General features: G+C 32.3%; 1 protein-coding gene across 2 annotated transcripts in view; it reads left to right on the top strand.

Annotated features, from left to right (window-relative positions):
- LRBA (LPS responsive beige-like anchor protein) overlaps positions 1-21,004 on the top strand; it is a 561,748-nt gene that overhangs the window by 150,369 nt on the left and 390,375 nt on the right. For both annotated transcript variants that reach the window (XM_019722880.3, XM_019722903.3), the window contains exons 33-34: positions 1,372-1,505; positions 8,346-8,407. In XM_019722880.3, coding sequence (XP_019578439.3) covers positions 1,372-1,505; positions 8,346-8,407 — 196 coding nt within the window. The remainder of the gene's footprint in view (positions 1-1,371; positions 1,506-8,345; positions 8,408-21,004) is intronic.

Here is a 21,004-nt window from a genome sequence, read left to right on the forward strand (position 1 = left end):
GGGAATATTTTAGGAGTTCCTTTTTAAAGGTAATAAGATGTAAAAGTTTCATGAGAAGCAGCTGTTTGTGATCAGTAAATTCTACATGCATAACAAATATTTAATTACACACATAGTAGCTTATGGCTTATGTTTCATATGATTGTAACTGAAAGTTTAAAATTTGTTCTCTTCCATAAATAAATGAAAGTTAAAGCCAGTCAACCAAAGCCACAGTGATGCTGAATTATAGATAGATTTTTACTGTCATTAACCTTGTTTAATTGGGAATAATTCATTTCAAATTGTAATTTGGAATTCTGTGAGTGTTTTCCACCACAAGAGCCCTTGTGGCCAGAGTTCTTGATCCTCTTACCACAACTGGAAATGCACAGCACTGCACAGTTATAGGCTCTTAGTGCTGCACATGTGTCGTGTAGGCTTGTAGTCGTGATAATCATGCGGGAGAAGAGGCTCAAGGAGATAAGTGGGAGGAATAGTATCAAGGGTGGTACCTGGGAAGAGATGGTTATTGACAGTAGAAATTTCCGGCAGCTTACCAATTGATTGCTTCAGTCGCATCTCTTACTGGAGTATGAATAGGAAGCATTCCTGGTGTGAATAGTAGCTAAGTAGTGGCTGTTTGTGTATGTGTTTGGCTTATAAGTTAGAATCTAAAACTGCTGATACCTCTGAATTTCCTAAAATGCAGGGGGCTTTTTTTTTTAATTTATGAAATATATATGTATATGTGTATAAACGTGTTTATGTATATATACACACTATATGTATAAATATATACGTATACTCACAAAGACATATTAATGTATAAATTGAAATCATTATAAATGTGCCAGTAAAGTATACTATTTTCAAATGGAAAGTTTTTCAGATTGCATTAGAAAGAAGTTGTTACAGAGATAGACATTAATGAAAAAGAACATAAACAGGTTGTTTCAGTTAATAAACATTTATTGAGTCTCTATTCTGCAGCTGAGAAGTTATTAATAGAAAGGAAGACATTGTTCTTGAACTCCAGGTGCTGATGGTTTAGTGGTGAACAGACAAATTTGGTAAAGGCTTGATAAAATTTGTTTAGGCTGTCGGGGCCAACATCAAGTACTCTGAACTGACTAGTTAAGACTTTCAGTAAGAGCGGATGTTTGGAGTGCTTGTTAACCAGGTCGTTTGTTAGGGCTGGGGGTGGCAATACAGGGCAGAATGAAAAAAGGATACACCGGTAGAAGGAATGGTATGCGTAGCAATGATGAGTTTTTAGGTAGTTTTTAATTTTTGACATAATTTTACGTTTCTATGTAAAACTCATTTTAAAAATTAGGAAATTGATAAACTATAATGAATAGTTCAGGTAATTTAACATCTTTATATTAGTATTACAGAGAGGCTTGAACATGCTTTGGAAAAGGCAGCTCCTCTTCTGCGAGAAATTTTTGTGGATTTTGCACCTTTTCTTTCTCGGACACTTTTGGGTAGCCATGGACAAGAACTGCTTATAGAAGGAACAAGTAAGTGATTTTTCTTTATTTCATTTTATATACTTAACATATATATCTATATATATGTATTTACACTTACACATATTTAAATTTCAAGATTAAATCTTAAATGGATGTTAAGAGATGCATAGAGTTTTATTGTTTATGTTTTCAATTTTTGACAAAGCTTCTCATATCTTTTAAAGGATATGTCATGTCTCATATTCTAATTTGTTCATTTTTTTTATCAGTAATTTGGATGGAGCAGAATATTATGTATTGAACTGAAGAACTAAGAGTTTTTTTTGTTTTTTTTAACACATTAAAATTAACTATGCAAGTAGAGAATTGGAGAGACCAGTGTTACAATTATTAGTGGAAAATTTACCTGGGATTTTACTTGAATATAAGATCCATATATACAACAATGTATTGCCACACATTAAGAAAAATGAAGACTGTGTGATTAGTCTCTATTAGTAGAATTATTTTTATAAGCAATTAGAAATAACAGTAGCATTGTACTCTATCCTGCTTATATCATACATGTATTACTGGGTCTTTTCTAAGTAGTGTACTTTGAGATTGTGTCAAACTTGGTAGCATGCAAAAATAGATTGGCTGCATGTTTTGGAAACCATGCTATTTATAAAATGGATGAGAAGTATTGGAACATTTTTCTTTTTAAATTTTACGTAGGGCACTTGCCATGTAGTGAGTGTCTTGTTATTAAAGAGAGTACTTCAACCAAGGGAATGTAGGCTTCGCCTGAATTTCCTCATAATTAGTTCCACGGAGAACAACTTTTCAAGCAGTTCTGTTTTGGAGCTTAACCAACTGACATCAATATGACTGTTTTCATCCCTATACTAGAATGTTTTAAGGAGAAGCTAGAGGACTGTCATCAGTGATCATTTAGAATTGAGATTTTTGCATTCAAAGTGTTTGGACTAGATGTTTCCTAAATGTGGCTTGTCTGTGTCCATGGTCAATGTTTTAGAAAAAGACACTTACCTCGTATATTGGCCTCAAGCTGAAAAATCATGGGAAAGCACAATTATCTGTACTCCATTCTCTTTTAATACCAACTCACAGCTATAGTTACTATAATATTTTGCTGGATAACTGTCACTAGGAGATCTCCTATGGAATTTCTTAAAACTTGCTTTGCCCCTATTTTGGTAGAAATAAGGATATTATCGAAATGCTAGGTATAGATAGGTTAATAGTTTGTCTGTATCTAAGTGTTAACTATGGGATATCAGTACTTTATTTGTCCCTTGAAGTATCGGTCTATTTATAAGTAATAAGCTTTAGCTAAAATAGGAATTTAATTATCATGTCTGGGGTTAGATATATGGAGATTTGGTGATGATTGATCTCATTTCCATATAGTCAAAGTAGCATTGAATTTATTTGAAACAGAAAGTTCAGGTTTTAGAAATAATTAAGTTTGGGTGAAAATTTATTTTATCTGCTGAAGGATATAATTTATTCAGCCATGGCTGTTTGATATAATGAAGTAATAAAATTTGAAAGGAATTGAATTGAAAAATCAAAGGACTTTTCTTAATTTATACTTCACATTTCAAACATTTTTTAAAGTGATGTGACAACTTATCTATATTTTATTTCATTACTATGAAATGAATGTATTAATTATAGCCTCTTGATGTAGCAAGACATTGTTGCTTTTCACTTAGTCTTTGAATTTTGTAAGAGATTCCACAAAATGGATCACTTTAGATACTCAGAAATGTTAAACTTGCCAATTCTAGATCCCTTAAAATTTGAGTCAATTTTTTTTACTAGTAAATTCTGATACAATGATAAGATGAAGTACTGTGGCTCAACTATAATCTCAAGCAGTGCTTACTCATTGGACTGTGTTCATAAGAATAGCAAATAAATCTAAGAGTTTTTAATGTATGTTATGTATGTATTTTAAGTTGTGAGTAATTTTTTGGGTGGTGGCTTTATGCACTGTAAAATAAAAGTTTTGAGTGGAGGTGATCGCAGCTTTGGTACTGTACAAAAACATTAAACTAAAAGGCAGAGGCCTTGGTTTTAATTCTGCCCTTGCCAATGACTAACTGTGTGACCAGGCATTGGAAAAGTTATTACTTAAATTTATTTTTTATTAAACATTTTTGAATGAGTGTTTTAAATATTTATAAAATAGAAAGTACAATATCATTGGACTTACTATTACCAATTACCCGTGTCATCTTTCTTTTGCCATAATTGTTATTATATTCACCTCCCTTTATTTTGCTTTAGTATTTAAAGCAACCCCAGATGTCATGTTGATTCACCCCTAAATAATTCATAATCCATGTAAAAAAGGTATTTTCTTACACAGTCATAAGTGTTGCTATTACAACTAATAATAATTATAGTTCTATAATGAAAGCTAATACTTAGTTCATATTCATCTTTAAAAATGTCATTTTGAATTTATTTTTTTGTAATTAAGATCCAAACAAAATCAGTTTATTGCATTTGGTTGTCTCTTAAGTCTTTATTAATGTCAAATAGTTTCCCCCTATTCTCCCTCTATTGTCAAGCTATTGATCTATTGAAGGGATCTGGTTGGTTGTTCTGTAGAATGTTACATATTTTGTCACTCTGTGACAAAATTCCTTCTTGGTGATGTCATTGATGGCTTCTCTATCCCTTGTATTTTCTGATGACTTGAAGTTAGATTTAAAAGTTGAATTGGACATAGTACTTCATTTAAAATCATGCATAGAGTCATATATTTTCTGATTGTCTCATTTTTAGTGATATTAACCCTCATTTCAAGTAATTATAACCCATTTATAAGGATTGGTTATTTTATTTTTTAAAAGGTTTTCCAAAAACAAGGGAAAAATTACTTTAAAAAAGTGTATTCTATCTTAAAATTATCGTATTTGAGTTCATTGGACATTTTTTATAGATCTGAGATTCATTATGGGATTTAGTGATCTTAACTTTCCTTATTTTAAAGCATTTTTCTATTTCGTCATTACTCATCAGTTATTCCCAACTATACTAAGGAATGAAATAATAAGAAATCAGAATAGTAGAATTGCTCCTAGAATCATAGTACAATAGGAAAAGAAATTGTTATTGGATTACCGTTAGTTTCCTTATGGCGCTGCCCAAAGTATTCATATTTTAAGAAGATATAAATTTGTTTTCTCAATGGGAGCAAAAACTGGTGTTTGGAGGGTGCAAAAATATCTCAGATATTACAATGGTTTGTAACCCTTCAGTGGTCCACATTATATTTATACAGTACATCTTTAGAATTAGTTTCGTGGGGGCACAATTAAAAAATATTTTGAAATGGCCCTTTAGGGAGGACACAATACTGCAAAAAAGATTGAGAGATACTGTATAAAAGAGGTCTGTGGATACCATCTTTGTGGCCATTTTTAGCTGTCACTGAATATAGTTAAGAACTCAGAATTTTTCATTCAGAGCAGGAAGGAATTCATTCTACAAAATTTATGCCATGTTTTGTGATAACCTGAAACATCTCATTTTACGAAAAAGGCATGTGATAGTTTCCTTCCATTATTTGTGATAATTTTGTACCACAATTTACTTGGTACAGTTTCTAAGAGAATAAACACCAAAAGACAGGTAGGTACATACACGAAGATGATTGGAAGGAAAAGTTCATGTAGAAATGAAAAAATTCAGTGGATTGATCATTCTATATGGTGTTTGTAAATCGAGAGAAAATATTTTGCAATTTTGGAGGATAGACGATGGCTGGCTTCTCTTCAACAAAATTTTGAATGATCCAACTTTTCCAAAGTAAAGTGTGATGATATAAGTCAAGCAGGAGGACTGGAATTAATGATAAGCTAAAACTTACTAGAAGTTTATTTGGAATTTGGAATTAGCATTTACAAGATGGGTATGATGTTTACAGATTCGTGAGGAACAGTTGTTTCCAAAAGATATTTGCTCATTCAGAATATGTACAGTACCTTCAAAACCAGCAAAATATGGAATAAATTAAGTTTATTATGCTGGAATTCTTATCAAAATTTTGAATGTTTATCATCATCCATTTATCTTTCTGTAAATTATTGAAGGTGACTTAAAAAAACATATATTTAAAAAGTTGTTACATTCTAGATAGTAAATGCTCATGACTTTTTCGTGGTATATTTGATAGTTTAGATAGATCAGTGAGTTCAGATGTTGCTAGAATGATATCTGGTAAGTCATTTAATAGTTCTAATTTTTGTAGTAAGGAAAAACAATGGTAATAGAGGTGGAATAATCTCTGGTGAAGAAATTGCAGTGGTCTTTGGTCAAGAAACTCCAGAAGAGTGTAAAACTTTTGGCTTTGGTATCACGGGTTTATCTTTTTTGAAGAGATTAAAATTCCATATTTTTGAAAAACTAACCAAAAATCAAACCAAACTCAACCCAACTGTTATACTGGGAGGCTTTCAGCGAGGTCAGATTATGGGCCTATCAGATCTCAGCGTGCAGAACCTTGTTTGCTTTCTGCAATTTATAATTGTTTTATTAGAATAGGGGCAATAACCGCGCGCGCGCGCGCGTGTGTGTGTGTGTGTGTGTGTGTGTGTGTGTGTGTACAATGCAAATTGATACTTTGCAACAACTTACAACTTTACTCCAAGTGTTTTATGGTGTTTGGATAATTCTCAGTCTTACTATAAATCTGAAGACAGATTTACTGGTTGATAATTTATTTCTTGCTTTTCATACTTGCAAGCAGTGTCACCCAAAGGTACAAATTCAGGTAAAAAAAAAAGTAGATCTGATTAAGTTGTGCAATATGATATCAAGTTCCATATTGGGATTATCTCCTATTACATACTCCCAAGGTAATATATTTGTATTTATAGTGTCAGTGCCATTTAGGCGGGGAGCTTAATATGAGGTCTACTATAAGGTATCCTTTGCTCACTGAAGTTCTTTCTTATTTAATAAAGCATTCCCCTGGCCTCACTCCCCATCCTTTACGAATCTACAAAACCCTACTCCAGAAATATATAAACTGTTCTAATCAAACTATAAAATGTTATTTGACATTTTACTAACATTGAACACTCAACTTATTGATCAGTGGATCTATCTTTGCTGCATCTTCACATCCAGCTAGGTGTGTTGGTTTCTTCTGGTTTGCTAACCTTTATTATTGAGAAATACTGTAATACTGAAATAATTTTTTTGTAAGTATATAAATATTGAACTATCCAATGAAATGTTGTAAAGGGGACAAAAAAAGAACTTATAAATCTTCCTAGTTTGCATGGCCCCAGGCCTTTTTTATGTTAGCGTTCATTATCTGAGTAGAAAAGGCTGAACCAGATCAGGGCCCAAATGCTTTGCCATTAAAGAAAAGTTGGTAAGAATTCTGGTTCCTCTAGAATAGAGCAATAAGGAATAATAAGCTAGTTGTAGAAAGATCTGAATTTACTCACTGGAAGTAAGTGGCTTTTGAAGTTGAAGTATGTGGAACTTCCTGTAGTTGGGTCACATTTTATGAAAAGTGACAAGGTTTCCGACTAGCAAAGGTCTGCACCAGCAGTGAGAGATGGAGTATTGCTTTGCCTTTGCATTCAGCCTTGGCATTTGCCTGAGGAGCTATGTTCGTTTTAGCTCTACAGAAACCATATTTTAGTCTAGTTATGACCTGCTTGTTTTATGAAACATGTAGATGTTCTATACCTTTTCTTCACGTCAGTGCTGACAGTATCACCATCACTTTTATAGTATATATTTTTTCAGCCATTAAGAAAAATGGTTCTAAGTTTTCTAAAAAGCGAAGGGGATGAACACCCTGTTTAACTTGAATGCTATTTGTAAGGCTACAGAACACCAACATGTGCCATCAGTAGGTATGAGGCATCATGACTAAAAGAGGAAAGAAGAGAGAACTATAGAGCAAGAAGATTAAAGGAAGGGTTAGGATGCCTGCACGAACTTAAATGGGGAGAAAGAAAGAAGGTAATTCTGTAGCGTGTATAGGACTACCGAGAATTATTTTAGTTGTTACACCCTGGAGCCTAAACTTGTGTTTGCTTAGAGAAATATAGAATACAAATAATTTTTCTGATTATTAGTAAATATAATTTAGTAACTTGGTGCTTTTAATTGTTGGCATTGCTTTTTAAGATACTGGTTATAAAATGTTCTTTGGACTATTTTAGGTTTTGTGGGTAATCAAAACTAAAGAATTCTTTAGATAACTGTATGAGTTCCTTCCTGAGATAGTTTTGTGATCCCAAATGAAACATAAAAGAGAAAATGTAAATGAATTCATAAGAAATCAAGAATATATAACAGACAACGGCTTGCACTTCTGTTAAGGTTTAGTGTGAGGTCATAGGTCAAGGTACTAATAAGAGTGTTTGGGATGTCTGCTGCCATGAAACAAAATGGAAACTTGATTGATAGCTAGAGGGTTGAAGGGAGAGAGTGTGGTGGAGAAAGCAAAGGTCAGGGAGCCATTTCCCTTCTCTGCATGTATAACAATCAACTCTCTCCAAAACAAAATGTAGATGATATTGATCAATATGGCATATGTTGTGCACATTTCTATAAGTATTGTTAAATGTCATTATATATGAAGTTGTAATAAATGTTTTAGTAGTTGGAAAGCTGAAATGAAACAGTTTACAAAAAAAAAAAATTGTGGTAGTTTTTATGCCAAGTTTAAAAGAATTACAAGGTACCCTATTTACTAATATCATCAAATGTGTGCAGATTTGGTTCTTAGCAAGATGTTAAATTTTATTTAAAAACCCAGTTTGGACAAAGTTGTGTAACAAATCCCTCATATTTGTTTCTTACTTTGTAATTATTATTTTTTTTTAATTCTCTTTAAAATAGGTCTGGTTTGCATGAAGTCTAGTAGTTCAGTTGTGGAGTTGGTTATGCTGCTGTGTTCACAGGTGAGTGACAATATATGCTGAATTAAAACTGAATTCTCACATGAATTAATTTTGCAAGTAAGTTATTGTTTTATTAGGAATTTTTGCTATGATAGAATTTCGAGTTTGCGGTTTTAAAATAATTTTATTTGTGTTGCAAATGGATTAGTTCTTGTCTTTGATACTAGCTGATAATTTTGAAGTTGGTGCGGAGATAAATTGGATAGGTGAAATGGAAAAAGAGGTTTTTACAGTCACATTAAAAATGTCTAGATCAAATGATCTTGAGATGGCTAAATTTCTTTACTGTGTGTATTAAGGTTATAGAATCAGATTTATTTCTATACCTTGTGGAGTGCCACTCTTGACTCCCCTGGGAATGATGGTTTTACTTCCCTTTTGTGCCGAGGTTATAAAATGAGTGATAAATAATTTTGAATTCTTGTCATTGCTAATTATTTCTGACATACAGAGTAGATTTGGGAAAACATCAACAAAAATATGGCAGCCATCAAAATAAGATGTAGTAAATAAATTCCTAGAAGCAAAATTATTTTCAGTGATCAGAAACCTTATACCTCATGTAGTAAACTTTAATGATTTTTACAAAACTTAGTAAAAATCATGTATCCTGTGATGTTTTCTGTTTTACAATTAAATAGATGAATGTTTTTATTGTGAGTTTTCTTTGTTGTCTTTTAAAAATGGTATCTTGCTGGTAGTAAATTCCCCTACTTAAAACTTTAAAATAGCCTTTTTTAATAGGAAGGGTATTGGTCTAGAGGTCAAGGGTTCTGACCCATTTCAAAACCTTTGACCTTCATTTACAACTCTTTTGGTTTACTTGCCTGACGAATAAGGATAATGCAAAATTAATGTTTCTTTGCATCGATTTATTCATTTTAGTGCCTATATTGCCAAATTTATTTAGACTGTGCTGATGGACATTTCATGAATACAAATTAAAGAATCATAGAAGGTGTGAAAAATCAATGCTATGTATTGTCAATAAAATGCAATAAGAACAATTACTTCTAGAGATTAAACCTAATGGATTTTTGTAATGAACTTGTGAGGAGTAGTTACGTTTCTAGTGGGTTTATAATTCTTAGATCCAGTGAGAATTGTGTTTTTGTAATTTAATAATCCTTTTAAAAGAAAACTCCATTTCTTTAAAAGCTGACTGAATAAAATTTCCAGTAAGAAATCTGATTTGAAATAATTGCATGTTTATTTCTTAGATGGAAATTACTATATGCCATTTTTATGCTGACATGAAATTACCCTTTTAAGAAGCATTCACTTATAGTTTTGGATGTTTCTTCACAGTGGTATGAATTTGCTGTTTATAATGATAAACTGTTTCATAGGTGAATTTTGGTGATGAAATTTTACTTTCTAGTGTAGAAGGATTGAATATATTCTTGATGCAGGAAAATTATTTGATCTAGTGTATTAATTACATAGTTAAAAGTAGAAGCTGAAAAGATAAAAAATGACATGTTTTAATACACCTATTTGTCATGGATGTCACAGTGCTGTTTAATATTAATCCAATCAAATGAGATATGAAGCTCACTTAGTAAAGTTGCAAAAGTCAGATATTCTCAAGGTTTTTGTTGAATAAAATACATTATTGGTTATTTGAAGTACTTCACATTTTTTATGAGTTCTTCAAAAGTTCCATGGCATCTCTAAGATGTAGCACAGTGTGAAAAATGATGTGAAAAATGAAGCCAGAATTAGCTCCAGATGTATACAGATTGTTCCGGGGTGATAATTACATTTTTCACTTTGAATTTTCCTAATTTAAAGAGGTCAGATTGGCAATCACAAGAGTGATTTATTTTGTTACGAAGTGAACTATCTTTTTCTACATGAAAGCTTAAGAGAGATGAAATTGAATTTGAAGTCGACATTTTGCAGATACTGGGTGGGGATGGCTTGAGTTTGATTGATAATTTTTTTTAGTCTGAGATAGGGTGGGAAGTGAAAAGCTAGCATCTTGCTAAAATTTTAATTAATTTTTTAAGAGGAGATGGAGAGGATTGAGTGCCAAAGATCGAAAGATCAGGTCAGAAACTCTTTTTTAATCACATAAATAATGGGATATGCTTATGAACTTAACATCTGCAAATTTGATTTAAAACTTTACAAATTAGTTGTTTATTTCATGACAATCAGCCATGTTCTGATTATTTTTCTCAAATTCATTCAAAACTTTTCTTTTGCATTCTTTCTAACAAGGCATTTAAATTATCCACGTTTTATTTTATTACAAAGGAGAATGTAGAGCCTAAATTTAAGAAATGAGGAAATGATCACATTTGGTTTGCTGTCATTAAGACCAAACAGATCACTATGTATTTTCTTAAAGCTTCAACTAGGATTATATTTTTCAGTATCTACTCAATCATTAATAGATTGGATACCATTTGATAGTTTATATTATTTAAATTTTAACATTGTTAAGGCAAAATGTAATTATTTCGAGTTGAAAACCTTTCTTAAAATACTCAGCATTGTGTTTTTGAGTAAAGATGTATACACTTAAGGTTTATTCCTATATTGAATCCCATATAAAATAATTCAAGAGCTACTTAAGCTCCAAAACATGACTTAAATCTTCTTTACTTCTTTAAAATAAGAATATGTATTCTTCAGGAAAGTGTGCATTCTCTGGTGCATGGAGAAAAATTGAACAAGTTCATATTTCAGATTCAGTTTTTCATAAGCATGTAACTTATTTGTGTTTAATGTCAGTTGTGTATGTGTGTAAACCTAATAGAAACCTATATGAATTTAAAGAAAATGTTAAATAGTTCAAGTAATGTTACTCTAACGTTGTGTAAAGTGTTTGTATCTTGCTCATTTGACATTAATATCATTTTTGAAAGAATTGACATTGCATTCAAGGCCACTTTATAAAAGCGTTGCGTTGCTCATCCTAATTCAGTCTGACATACATTCCAATAACACTACCTCCCTTCTTGGGTTTAAAGCTAAATTTATGACTGTGCATTGTGAAGTGCATCATTTAAAAATGGTTTCAACCCAAAACATCTAATAAATAAATAATGTGTATGGCTACTCAGTAGTAGACTTTCTAGACTAGAAATCATTCCATCGGATACTCAACAGTCCACTATCGGAGAGGGCTGTCAGATAAATCTTATGGTAGCTGCATTCATGTCCTGTAAATCACATATTATTGTCGGAGCCTTCTGCCAGGTCATCTATTCTTTTCCCATTTATCAGAAATGCATAGAGTATATGGAAAAACTAGAAGTACTATGTAGTCTGTCCTGGCATCCTGTCTGAGTAATTAATTAGCAGCAAAAGTTAATTTAAAATACTGTGCTATTCTGATTTTCCTTTAAGAACTGTTTCGTTAAAATTGGTAGGTTGCTATTTTGGGAAATATTTCCTTTACATGAAGGTAATAATACAATGTTCTTCACATGTAGGTAATAATATTAGGCCTGGTCATTTTTTGATACAAGTGTTTCTACACTTCTGAATTAATAATTTAAAAATTACAATATTCATAATAAGAGTCAGATATCACCATTCTTATGGTTCCTGTATGTCAGTTTTGTGTTCAAATTTTTGCCACTTGAATTTCTTCTTAATCCACTGGAATTTTTTCTGAATCTCTCTAGGTGTTCTCTTTCTTCACTGTCCTATAATTTCTCTAAATCTGGTTTTCTTTTCCTTTTTGAGTTTATCCCTCCTCAATGTGTGACATTAATGTTACTGCTCTTGACTTTTCATATCATGAACTTTTTATAGTTGTGATGAGTATTTTGAGTAAAGTGGATAATTTAAACAACCCAGGGGGTTGGGGGCAGGAAGCAAACCAGCTCTGTACCTGGGCACAAAGGTGTCTTTCACTATTAGGCTTCTCTTACTATTAGGACCTCATTTCTCATCAACTTGTTTTTATATCTGTTCTCAAATTATGCTGAACTATTTAAAGTTACCCAAATGTGCTGTCATATTTTTGTGTCTTGCTGCATGCTTTTACTTTCCCTAAAATCTCCATCCTTCACATTCAGAACTCAGTTTAATTATTCCGTTCTCAGATTATCATGTCCATAGTTGGTATCTTTTTGCTTGTCTTCCTCTTAGTACTCATCATAGAATATGCCACAAATTTTAAGTATACACGTGCTAGCTTATTTTTTTATTGTCAGTCTTCCTCTTTGTACTCTAGACCCTATGAAGGTAACAGGTATTTCTGTTTTGCCTATTAAGGTATACCTCGTACCCAGCACAGTCCTGGCACATGATTGCTGCCCAATGAATATTTATAGAACAAATTAAAATTCAGTTCCCAGCTAAATTGCAATCTCTTCTGGAAAGGTTCTTTGACTCCTCTCTTCCCCACAGCTCTAAGCCTAAGTGAGGTATTAATCCAAAGTACTCCCTGACCCATATTATAATAATTTCATTCTTTATTTAAATTGCCTATGGTTTTTATTTCTCTCCCGTAAGACTTGTAAGTTTTTTCAATGCGGGCGCTGTGTTTTGTTCTCTGTTGTATCTCCAACATCATTACTGTTCAACCAAATATTTATATATTTGTATAATTATAAAATATATGGTACCATTGGTCATAAATCACCATATTTTGGGCTTTGGCCTTTTGGTCTTTTTCACTATGAAAAACCACCATACTTTTTGTGCATTGTTGATATTAAGTGTTTGTTTTCATTAAGTCAGCTGCTTTGTCATTAACAAATGTCATAGTCGTTCATTTATTAGTAAGGTCTTAGGTTTTTGATTTTCCGTTGTCTTAATCAGATTTACCTCTTAAAAATTAACTTTATTGCGGCATAATTTATATACAACATATATGCACACATATTAAATATACAGTTTGATGACTTTTAGCATATATTCTACCATGTAATAGATATTTCAATCCAGAAAGTTTCCTGTGCCTCTTTGCATTCAATCTCTATTGCTATCACCTCAAGTTGCCCCTGATTTGATTTCTGTTATCATTGGATGAGTTTTACTTATTGGAGAACTTAATGTAAATGAAGGGTTATTATTTCTTTTAATTGTGTTGCTGAGATACAGAGGTCTGTATTTAGGGTACACTTCAACCTTTTTTACTGAAATTCACTATCCAGTATTAAGAAAATGGTGTGGTTTTTAAAAAGAAATAATTGAACCGGGAAAACAAAGGATTATCTTTTTACCAACCACAAAATAGGAATTTGAGCATAAGTTGCTTATTGGAAATATGAATAAGTCTTTTTAACTTCCTTATGCATCTTTTCGCCTATAAGGAAATCCTATGGTATGGAGCTTTTTTATACTGCATTATGACGAGGCCATTAACTGTACTTTATAATTTCTAGTTTTTATTGTGTCAGGCTCAGTTCAAATGCTATCTCTTCTACAGAGCTTTCGTATGAATCTCTCTGCCCCTAGTCCTCTCTATGTCTGCTTATGGTATTTATTTTATTTAGTAGACAGATATAGACTGCTTTTAACATGAACCCCTCCCTTTAAGGAACTGCGATCTAGTAAGAGAAACAAATAAATGTAATACAACATAGCATTTTACAGGGACTTTTTAAAGAGAAACACAAAGCACAGTGGCAGGGAGTAGAGTTATGCTGGAATACAAAAAAATCTATCAGTCTCTGTTTAACCTAATGCTATTTCTTTTTTTCTTTTTTATGAATACATCATTTCAGGTTCCTTTGACTTTCAGTCAGAATTTTTTCCCCTGGTTACACCTATATTTTTATAATTTCATCAGGATTAATAGTTTTTAAAGGTCTTAGAGCATTTTCTCTGCTCTTCCCAGTACCTGTAATTTTCCTTGCGTGGCTTTGTGGTACCCATGTGCTTGTTTGATCAGTTCTTACTGTCCGTATTTTCCTGTACAGCAAATCCCAGTTATGTGCTGTGTGATGCTAATGGGTGCTCTGTGAAAAAAATGTAAGGAGCTAAATAAGTTTGGAAAATGTTGGTTTAAATTTACTGGAGGGTTCCTCAAGGCTTTTAGTGTATGTATAAATATAATGTGTATTGTTGAATCTGTAATGGGAATACTATTAGCATATTTGATCACAGAATCCTTTTTATGGCCATACTGTGTGTAGATAGTTTTTGTAAAATATAATTTGGGAAAACCTGTTGCATCAGAGGTGAGACTGTGAATAATGAAGGGATGCCTGTTTTTTAGTATTCTGCTTCTGCTTTTCTCTGCTTCTCCAATGTCAGTAATTAAGGAAAATCAACAGATATGCAAAATTATAGCTAGTAGTATTTTCTTAATAAGATACGATGATTATTTTTGCTTCATTCAGAAGAACTTATTTCAGTCACTTGTTCTCACTCCTTTGTTGGTGATTTGGATATACCTCCCAATTTATATGTTTCTGAAGGGATTGATCTTCAGAACTGATTATGGGAAGAATTGCTATTCTTTCTAGAACAACTTAAGTTTAATCAGGTGTATCTCTGTGTGTGTGTATTTTTTAAAATAATATTTATGCAGAACTAACCCCAAGTTTAAGAATAAATTCAAATATTTTGACATCAATTGATTATATAGTTATTTTCTATATTGACTGAGTGAATCACATTACATTTTTAGTCAGTTGTGTTAACTTATGCTCTGTTACCACATTCTAGTATAAACATAAAATGTAGAAACCTGGGTCAGAACGTATTTTGTATTTATGGGAAATTACATATATTAACGTTGATCTGTTTATAGAATTGAATTTTGCTATGCACTTATTTAAGAGGTCCAAAGAAAATGAAATTAATCTGTATGTGAATGTCATATGAAACTGTCTAACGAAATAAATTTTCATCAAGTATTTGTCAAGTAAACGAATACAATTTTAGCAGTAGACTATTAGAGTTACATGGCCAAATTGTACAGTGTTGGGTGTACTTTACATGTCATCCATTTAACCAACCATGATTTGAGGTAGCTTGCAGTTAAGACCTACGTATACTAAAAATATGAAGTTATTATTAGGGAGGTTGGTAGGGTTAAAGAATTAAGAGTCAAGAAATTACTCTGACGGCTAAATACAGGGTTTTTTTGTGTTTTGTGTTTTTGTTTTTTGATTTTCACTGACATCTGTAGTAATTCCATGTTTTATAAAGTACAATTTGTGTAAAAGGCAATTCCTATAGATAGTAGACAAAAAAGAATTTATCTCGGTGATCCTTAACCCTGAGCAATGAGTGGATGATGGAATGCTGGTAGATCAAATTCATCCAGGTAGATTTAGAAACAATCATTAATTGTTGGGAGGGGAATTTGCTATTTTTTTGATATGATCTGCAAAACTCAGTCTGTAATGTATACATATTTTGACATGAGAACATATCAAAATCTCTGTGCATGTATTATATAATAAAAAGACTTAATATATTTTCTGTGCTTTTATTGTAAATTAGAATACAATAATTTCACATTTTGTTGTCTCTTACTCATCTTTAATTCTTAGATTAGATGCCCCAATACTGGCTTAAGAGTTTAAAATATATGAATTTAGAGAACTATCTTAGAATCAAATTTATGAAGATAAATGCTAAAGAAGAGTTAAATTTATAGACATAATAAGAGCTATTTTAGGACTAGTCATGGTATATTTTAATTTTTGTTTCATTAGATCGAAAACTCCTAGAGGCCAGGAAACCATTTCTTGTCGATTTTGTCTGTACTACTTATTAGTGTCAGGCTCATAATTAACATTTAATAGGTATTTGTTGAATAAATCAATATATTTACCTTATTGGGGTAAAGTTGCCTTTAAAATTAATCTTGAGAGTTTGATTCATTAAAAAGTACATAAAAGAACAGACACCTTTCCATTCTATTTTATAATTATCTTCGATCCAATTTTATCTTAATCTGAAAGGCAAGTTAGCTGCTATATATAGGCTTCAGACCCTAATTCTGAACTCTTACTCTATGCTTACTTTAATGTTTTAAAATAAGAAAGTGATACATATTAAAGCCCTGTTAGCTGTCACCTTTGGGTCTCAGAAGGACCTACCTGGTTAAAAGAGCCACAACTGATAAGTTTTTATGGAGTAATCAATTTTGTGCATGTAGTTTCTCCTTTTTCTGTAGAATAATTTCTATCACCTTTAATCCAGCATTCATTTCAGGCATCGCAGCTTCTGCTAACAAAAACAATACGACAAATATTGAACTGGCTCTTAAAAATGATGTGTTTATCTAACTATTTAAGTTATTAAAAAATGATGTGTTTAACTATTTAACAAATTAATACCTGGTTGTATGTCACGATTTCATAAAAGAAATGATCTATGTCTAAGTATTAGGTTGATGCAAAAGTAATTGCAGTTTAAAAGGTCAAAAATAAAGGCAAAAACCGCAATTACTTTTGCACCAACCTAATAGAAAGATCTTACTATTTTCTTTCAGTGTGCTAAAAGGTGCTTGCATGGCAACAAATTTGTAAAGTGCATTAAATGGTGAAACTTGCACTTCAATATTCTGTAAATAAATCATTTCATTTTCCTTGTAACCAGCCTTATCTTTTTCAGTATAAATGGGATTTGGGGACAATTGGCTTCCTTAAAACCAGATTGTATGTAATGTGCTCCAATTAGGATCAGTGTAATTTAGTATTTCAATATTTTCATACTCTTACTCCTTTTTTTTTTAATGTGTTTCTATCTCATCCCTAGAATGTGCTTATAGAATTAGTAAATATAAATTAATTGTGTTTGACCTTTTTATTGTCAGTGCTTATGACCTTTTGATTGTGAATGGATGACAATCAAAAGGGTAGTGAGTAACATAGGGACCAAAAAAAAGAAGACTCCCAGTCCAATCACCTAGTTTTGCCTTAGAGCTGCTGCTTTATCCTTAAAATGGACAAATGCTGTAAGCATAGGTGTTCTATATTGAAAAGCTCAGAATTACTTTATTTGTGTGCAATAGAAACAGTTGCCCTTGTAATAAGGAATTAGATACTTTTGAAGCATGACAGGAAGTTTATGGATGTTAGAGAGGATAGTTCAAGATTCAAGGTATTTTAACTGATCATGAAACATCTTAAATGCACTAACGTTTTTAAAGTATCTGAAATCAGTTTAGTAACTATGCTAATTTTATAAAATTTTTTAATGATTTTACTTGATTCAATTTTTTATCACAGATAACTTGATTTATGAGATGGATTTACAACAAAAACATTAAAAACAAACAGACTAAAGTACTGTATGTTACTTTTAAAAAATAAAATATTTAAGTTGATGGGTTGGTGAACATTAATTGATATTTTTTTGAATCTGGATGCAGACCTTTCCAATATTAATTTAAAGTGCTTTGTTACAACCAAAGAGAAGCATAATTTAACTTTAAACACAGGATTATTCTGAAATACAGGCATCCTGTTGATTCACTAGCACACTAGGATTTAGAAAACACAACCTTTTAAGGTGAATTTTGTGGAGCTGGCGTTACACCCTGTGGCTTGGCAGTCTAGTCAGAAGGATGATACCATGCTGACTATATAACTTGATCTTTGAACATTATTCTCAGGGGTGGTAAATGCAAAACAAAGTAATATCAACTGGCACTTAATTCTGCAAGTTCCCTGCTGATTGGGGTATTCAGTGAAATGGAACTCTTCCTGACAGGAAGTCAGCTTATGAGTATGGAGACATCTGAAAATAAAGTGTGCTTTAATTTGGCACCCTACTGTTTTACAACTGGTCTTTTAAATCTGGGATTAGGAAGAAAGGTAGCAAAAAGGAGGAATACACAAATGGGAATATTCTAAGTTTAACGTTTCCTTTGGTTTAAATGTAATTATTAATACAGGTCTTTGTTTCTCAGCTATTACTGTGAGGTTTTGCTTAGTCCTTTCTTTCTATTATTTCAAGTTAATCTACTGAAGTTATTATAGAAAGCCTAGGTTAAACATGTGAAGCTTGAGGTTGTCTTTTTTTAAATACCAAACTCTCAGAACTTTGTGAGGTCTCAGCTGTATTCCCGTCCATATGTTTTTTGTTTTTTTTAATAAATAGTATGTAATGTAATGGATGTTGGAGTAATCAGGGGTCTTACTCTCCGTATTTAAATTTTGCAGTTTAAAGTTTACACTGCCTCAGTTGGCTCTGAGATGAACTAGTTATTTAGTAATTTAGTACCCTGATATGTACAGTTAACATATAATAGCATAATTTAGGAAGGGATATACATTCCATCTATTGTCCATTTTTCAGTCAGGCAGCTCTTTTTTATTATATGAACTTCCAGAAGCATGCGTGTAGTGTTAACAAAAATCTGAGGTTTGAACATTGATTTAGGCCTGAATTAAGTAAGAATGAGAACCCTAAAGGCTATATATTTGTTTTTCTAGTAGTAAATTCCTCAGCTGCTGGGGGTGGACTATGTGGAGATGGCTGGTGTCTCATTCCTGGGTAACAAAAGAAAGGAAAAAGATGCCCTGGACAGGACTGGAAGAGGCTGGAGCCAGGACAATTCTGTGATGACAGATTTTTGAATTTTAAGAAATGTTTTTCCCTCTATCACTTATTAACTCTGTAACCGTGAGCAAATTACTTCACTTGCTTGAGACACAGTTCTTAGTGAGTGAAATGAGTATCATAAAGATGGTATTAGATAATATATGTAAATATATGTAGAACAAGTACATAGAGTAAAGTAGGTTATAAATTAAAGTTATTAGATTCTGAATCTTAGTGTTTTTACAGCACACAAAATCCTCTTTATTCAGTAGTTTCAGTGCCACTTGTTTTTATGTAATTGATTTAATTGTTTAGATCTTTGCCTTACAAATTCAGTCCATTTTTTTCTGCAGGGTCTTTTCATTATTTTCTCTTTGTGGTTATATGCCCAGTCTAGTTCATTTTCAACTTGAACCGTAGAATATTAGATTTAGGAGAGATCTAATAATAGATTAACAGTTTTTGGTCTTTTCCATGTAGATAAGTTTAATTGGTAGCATTCATAGTTTCCATAGGTTTCTAAAGGTGTGGTTCTACCGTTTTACTGGTTTGGCTATAGTGGTAGCTGTTTTTGGGAAAGTCAATAAAAGTATCCCTGAATACAAGTGAGGTTGATGTCGTGAGGATAACTACTGTAACAGTTGTCCTAGGGGTCTCTTTTGTGTACTTCAGAGCTTTTCATTGATACTGCATTACTTTCGACACACCTCTTGTGCTACCAGAGTGGAGAAATACTGTATTTTTATAATATAATAGTTAATGTAGTTCTCTGTTTATCAACCTTTTTTTCTGGCCAAGTCCATCATTACCATTAACAGTTGCTCCTTACGATGATTCTGAACTTCAGTCCTAACAGAGTAGGGGAGGTAGGAGGGGACAAAGGAGCTGTCATTTGAAAAAGGTCTCTGAAAAGAATCGCAGAATCTGATCCAGCTTACTCCTGAATTAGTAAAATGATCTTTTTTCCTTTCTGTTGATTTACCTCTTTCAGTACATACTGACAAATTTGTTTTCCTAGGAGAGTTGCGCTCTCTCTCTCTCTCTCTCTCTCTCTCTCTCTTTTAAAATCCTATTTTTTTTCTTTTATTATTTTTTAAGTGTGTTTTTCCAGGACCCATCAGCTCCAAGTCAAGTAGTTGTTTCAATGTAGTTGTGGAGGGCGCAGCTCACAGTGGCCCATGTGGGGATGCGCTCTAACCAACTAAGCTAACCGGCCACCCCTAGGAGAGTCTCTTTATACTTCCTTTCCAAGAGAAGCTGTACTTTACTGTCTTGTCCAGTTCAAATTCCTCTGCCTTATTTCCAAGGTCTCTAGTAGCTGTTTTGTGTTAGTTTATACTTATTTCTATGCTGCCCTGTAAATAGTATTCAGATGTTTGACATGTGTTAAGTACATCATGCCAATTTCTGGATAGTTTACCAAAAAAAAAACACCCCAAACTCCCTAACCCTAGACCCATTCTCCACATTCTCCAGACGCTTTCTTTTCTACAGTGTGCTTTTACATGTAATGAGTATGACGGTGCACATTGATGTGCTAAATACTGGATGCGCAGTGCACTTTTTGATAGTAATTATATATTTTTGAAAGTTCTTTATTTAGAAGCTCAAGTTTTCGTTAGGCATTCAATTGAAACAGCAGCATTATCTTGTTGGGTCAGTTGGTTTGTCAGGTTACTCTTGTTATCAGGTATTACCACATTTCCCTGAAAATAAGACCTACCTGGACCGTGAGCTCTAATCCGTCCTTTGGTGCAAAAATTAATATAAGACCGGGTATAATATAATATAATATATAATATATATATATATATAAGACTGGATATCATATAATATAATACCAGGTCTTACGTTAATTTTTGCTCCAAAAGATGCATTAGAGCTGATGGTCCAGCTAGGTCATATTTTTGGGGAAACACGGTACATTACTGAGGTAAAATTTAATTTTGATTTTTTATTGTTCTTTTTCTAGACAAAAGATGATCTGTTCTTTACCTAAGAAAGTTTATATATTTGCTCGATATTGTAGAGTTGTCCCACCTGATATTTATACCCATTGAAAAGAGTCCCTATTGTTTTGTAGCATTAGTTTGATTTGTGAGACTAGGATTCTGTTTGCTA

This window comes from Rhinolophus sinicus, chromosome 15 (genome assembly GCF_057876585.1).
Source record: "Rhinolophus sinicus isolate RSI-liver-muscle chromosome 15, RSI-T2T, whole genome shotgun sequence".
Lineage (NCBI taxonomy): Eukaryota > Metazoa > Chordata > Mammalia > Chiroptera > Rhinolophidae > Rhinolophus > Rhinolophus sinicus.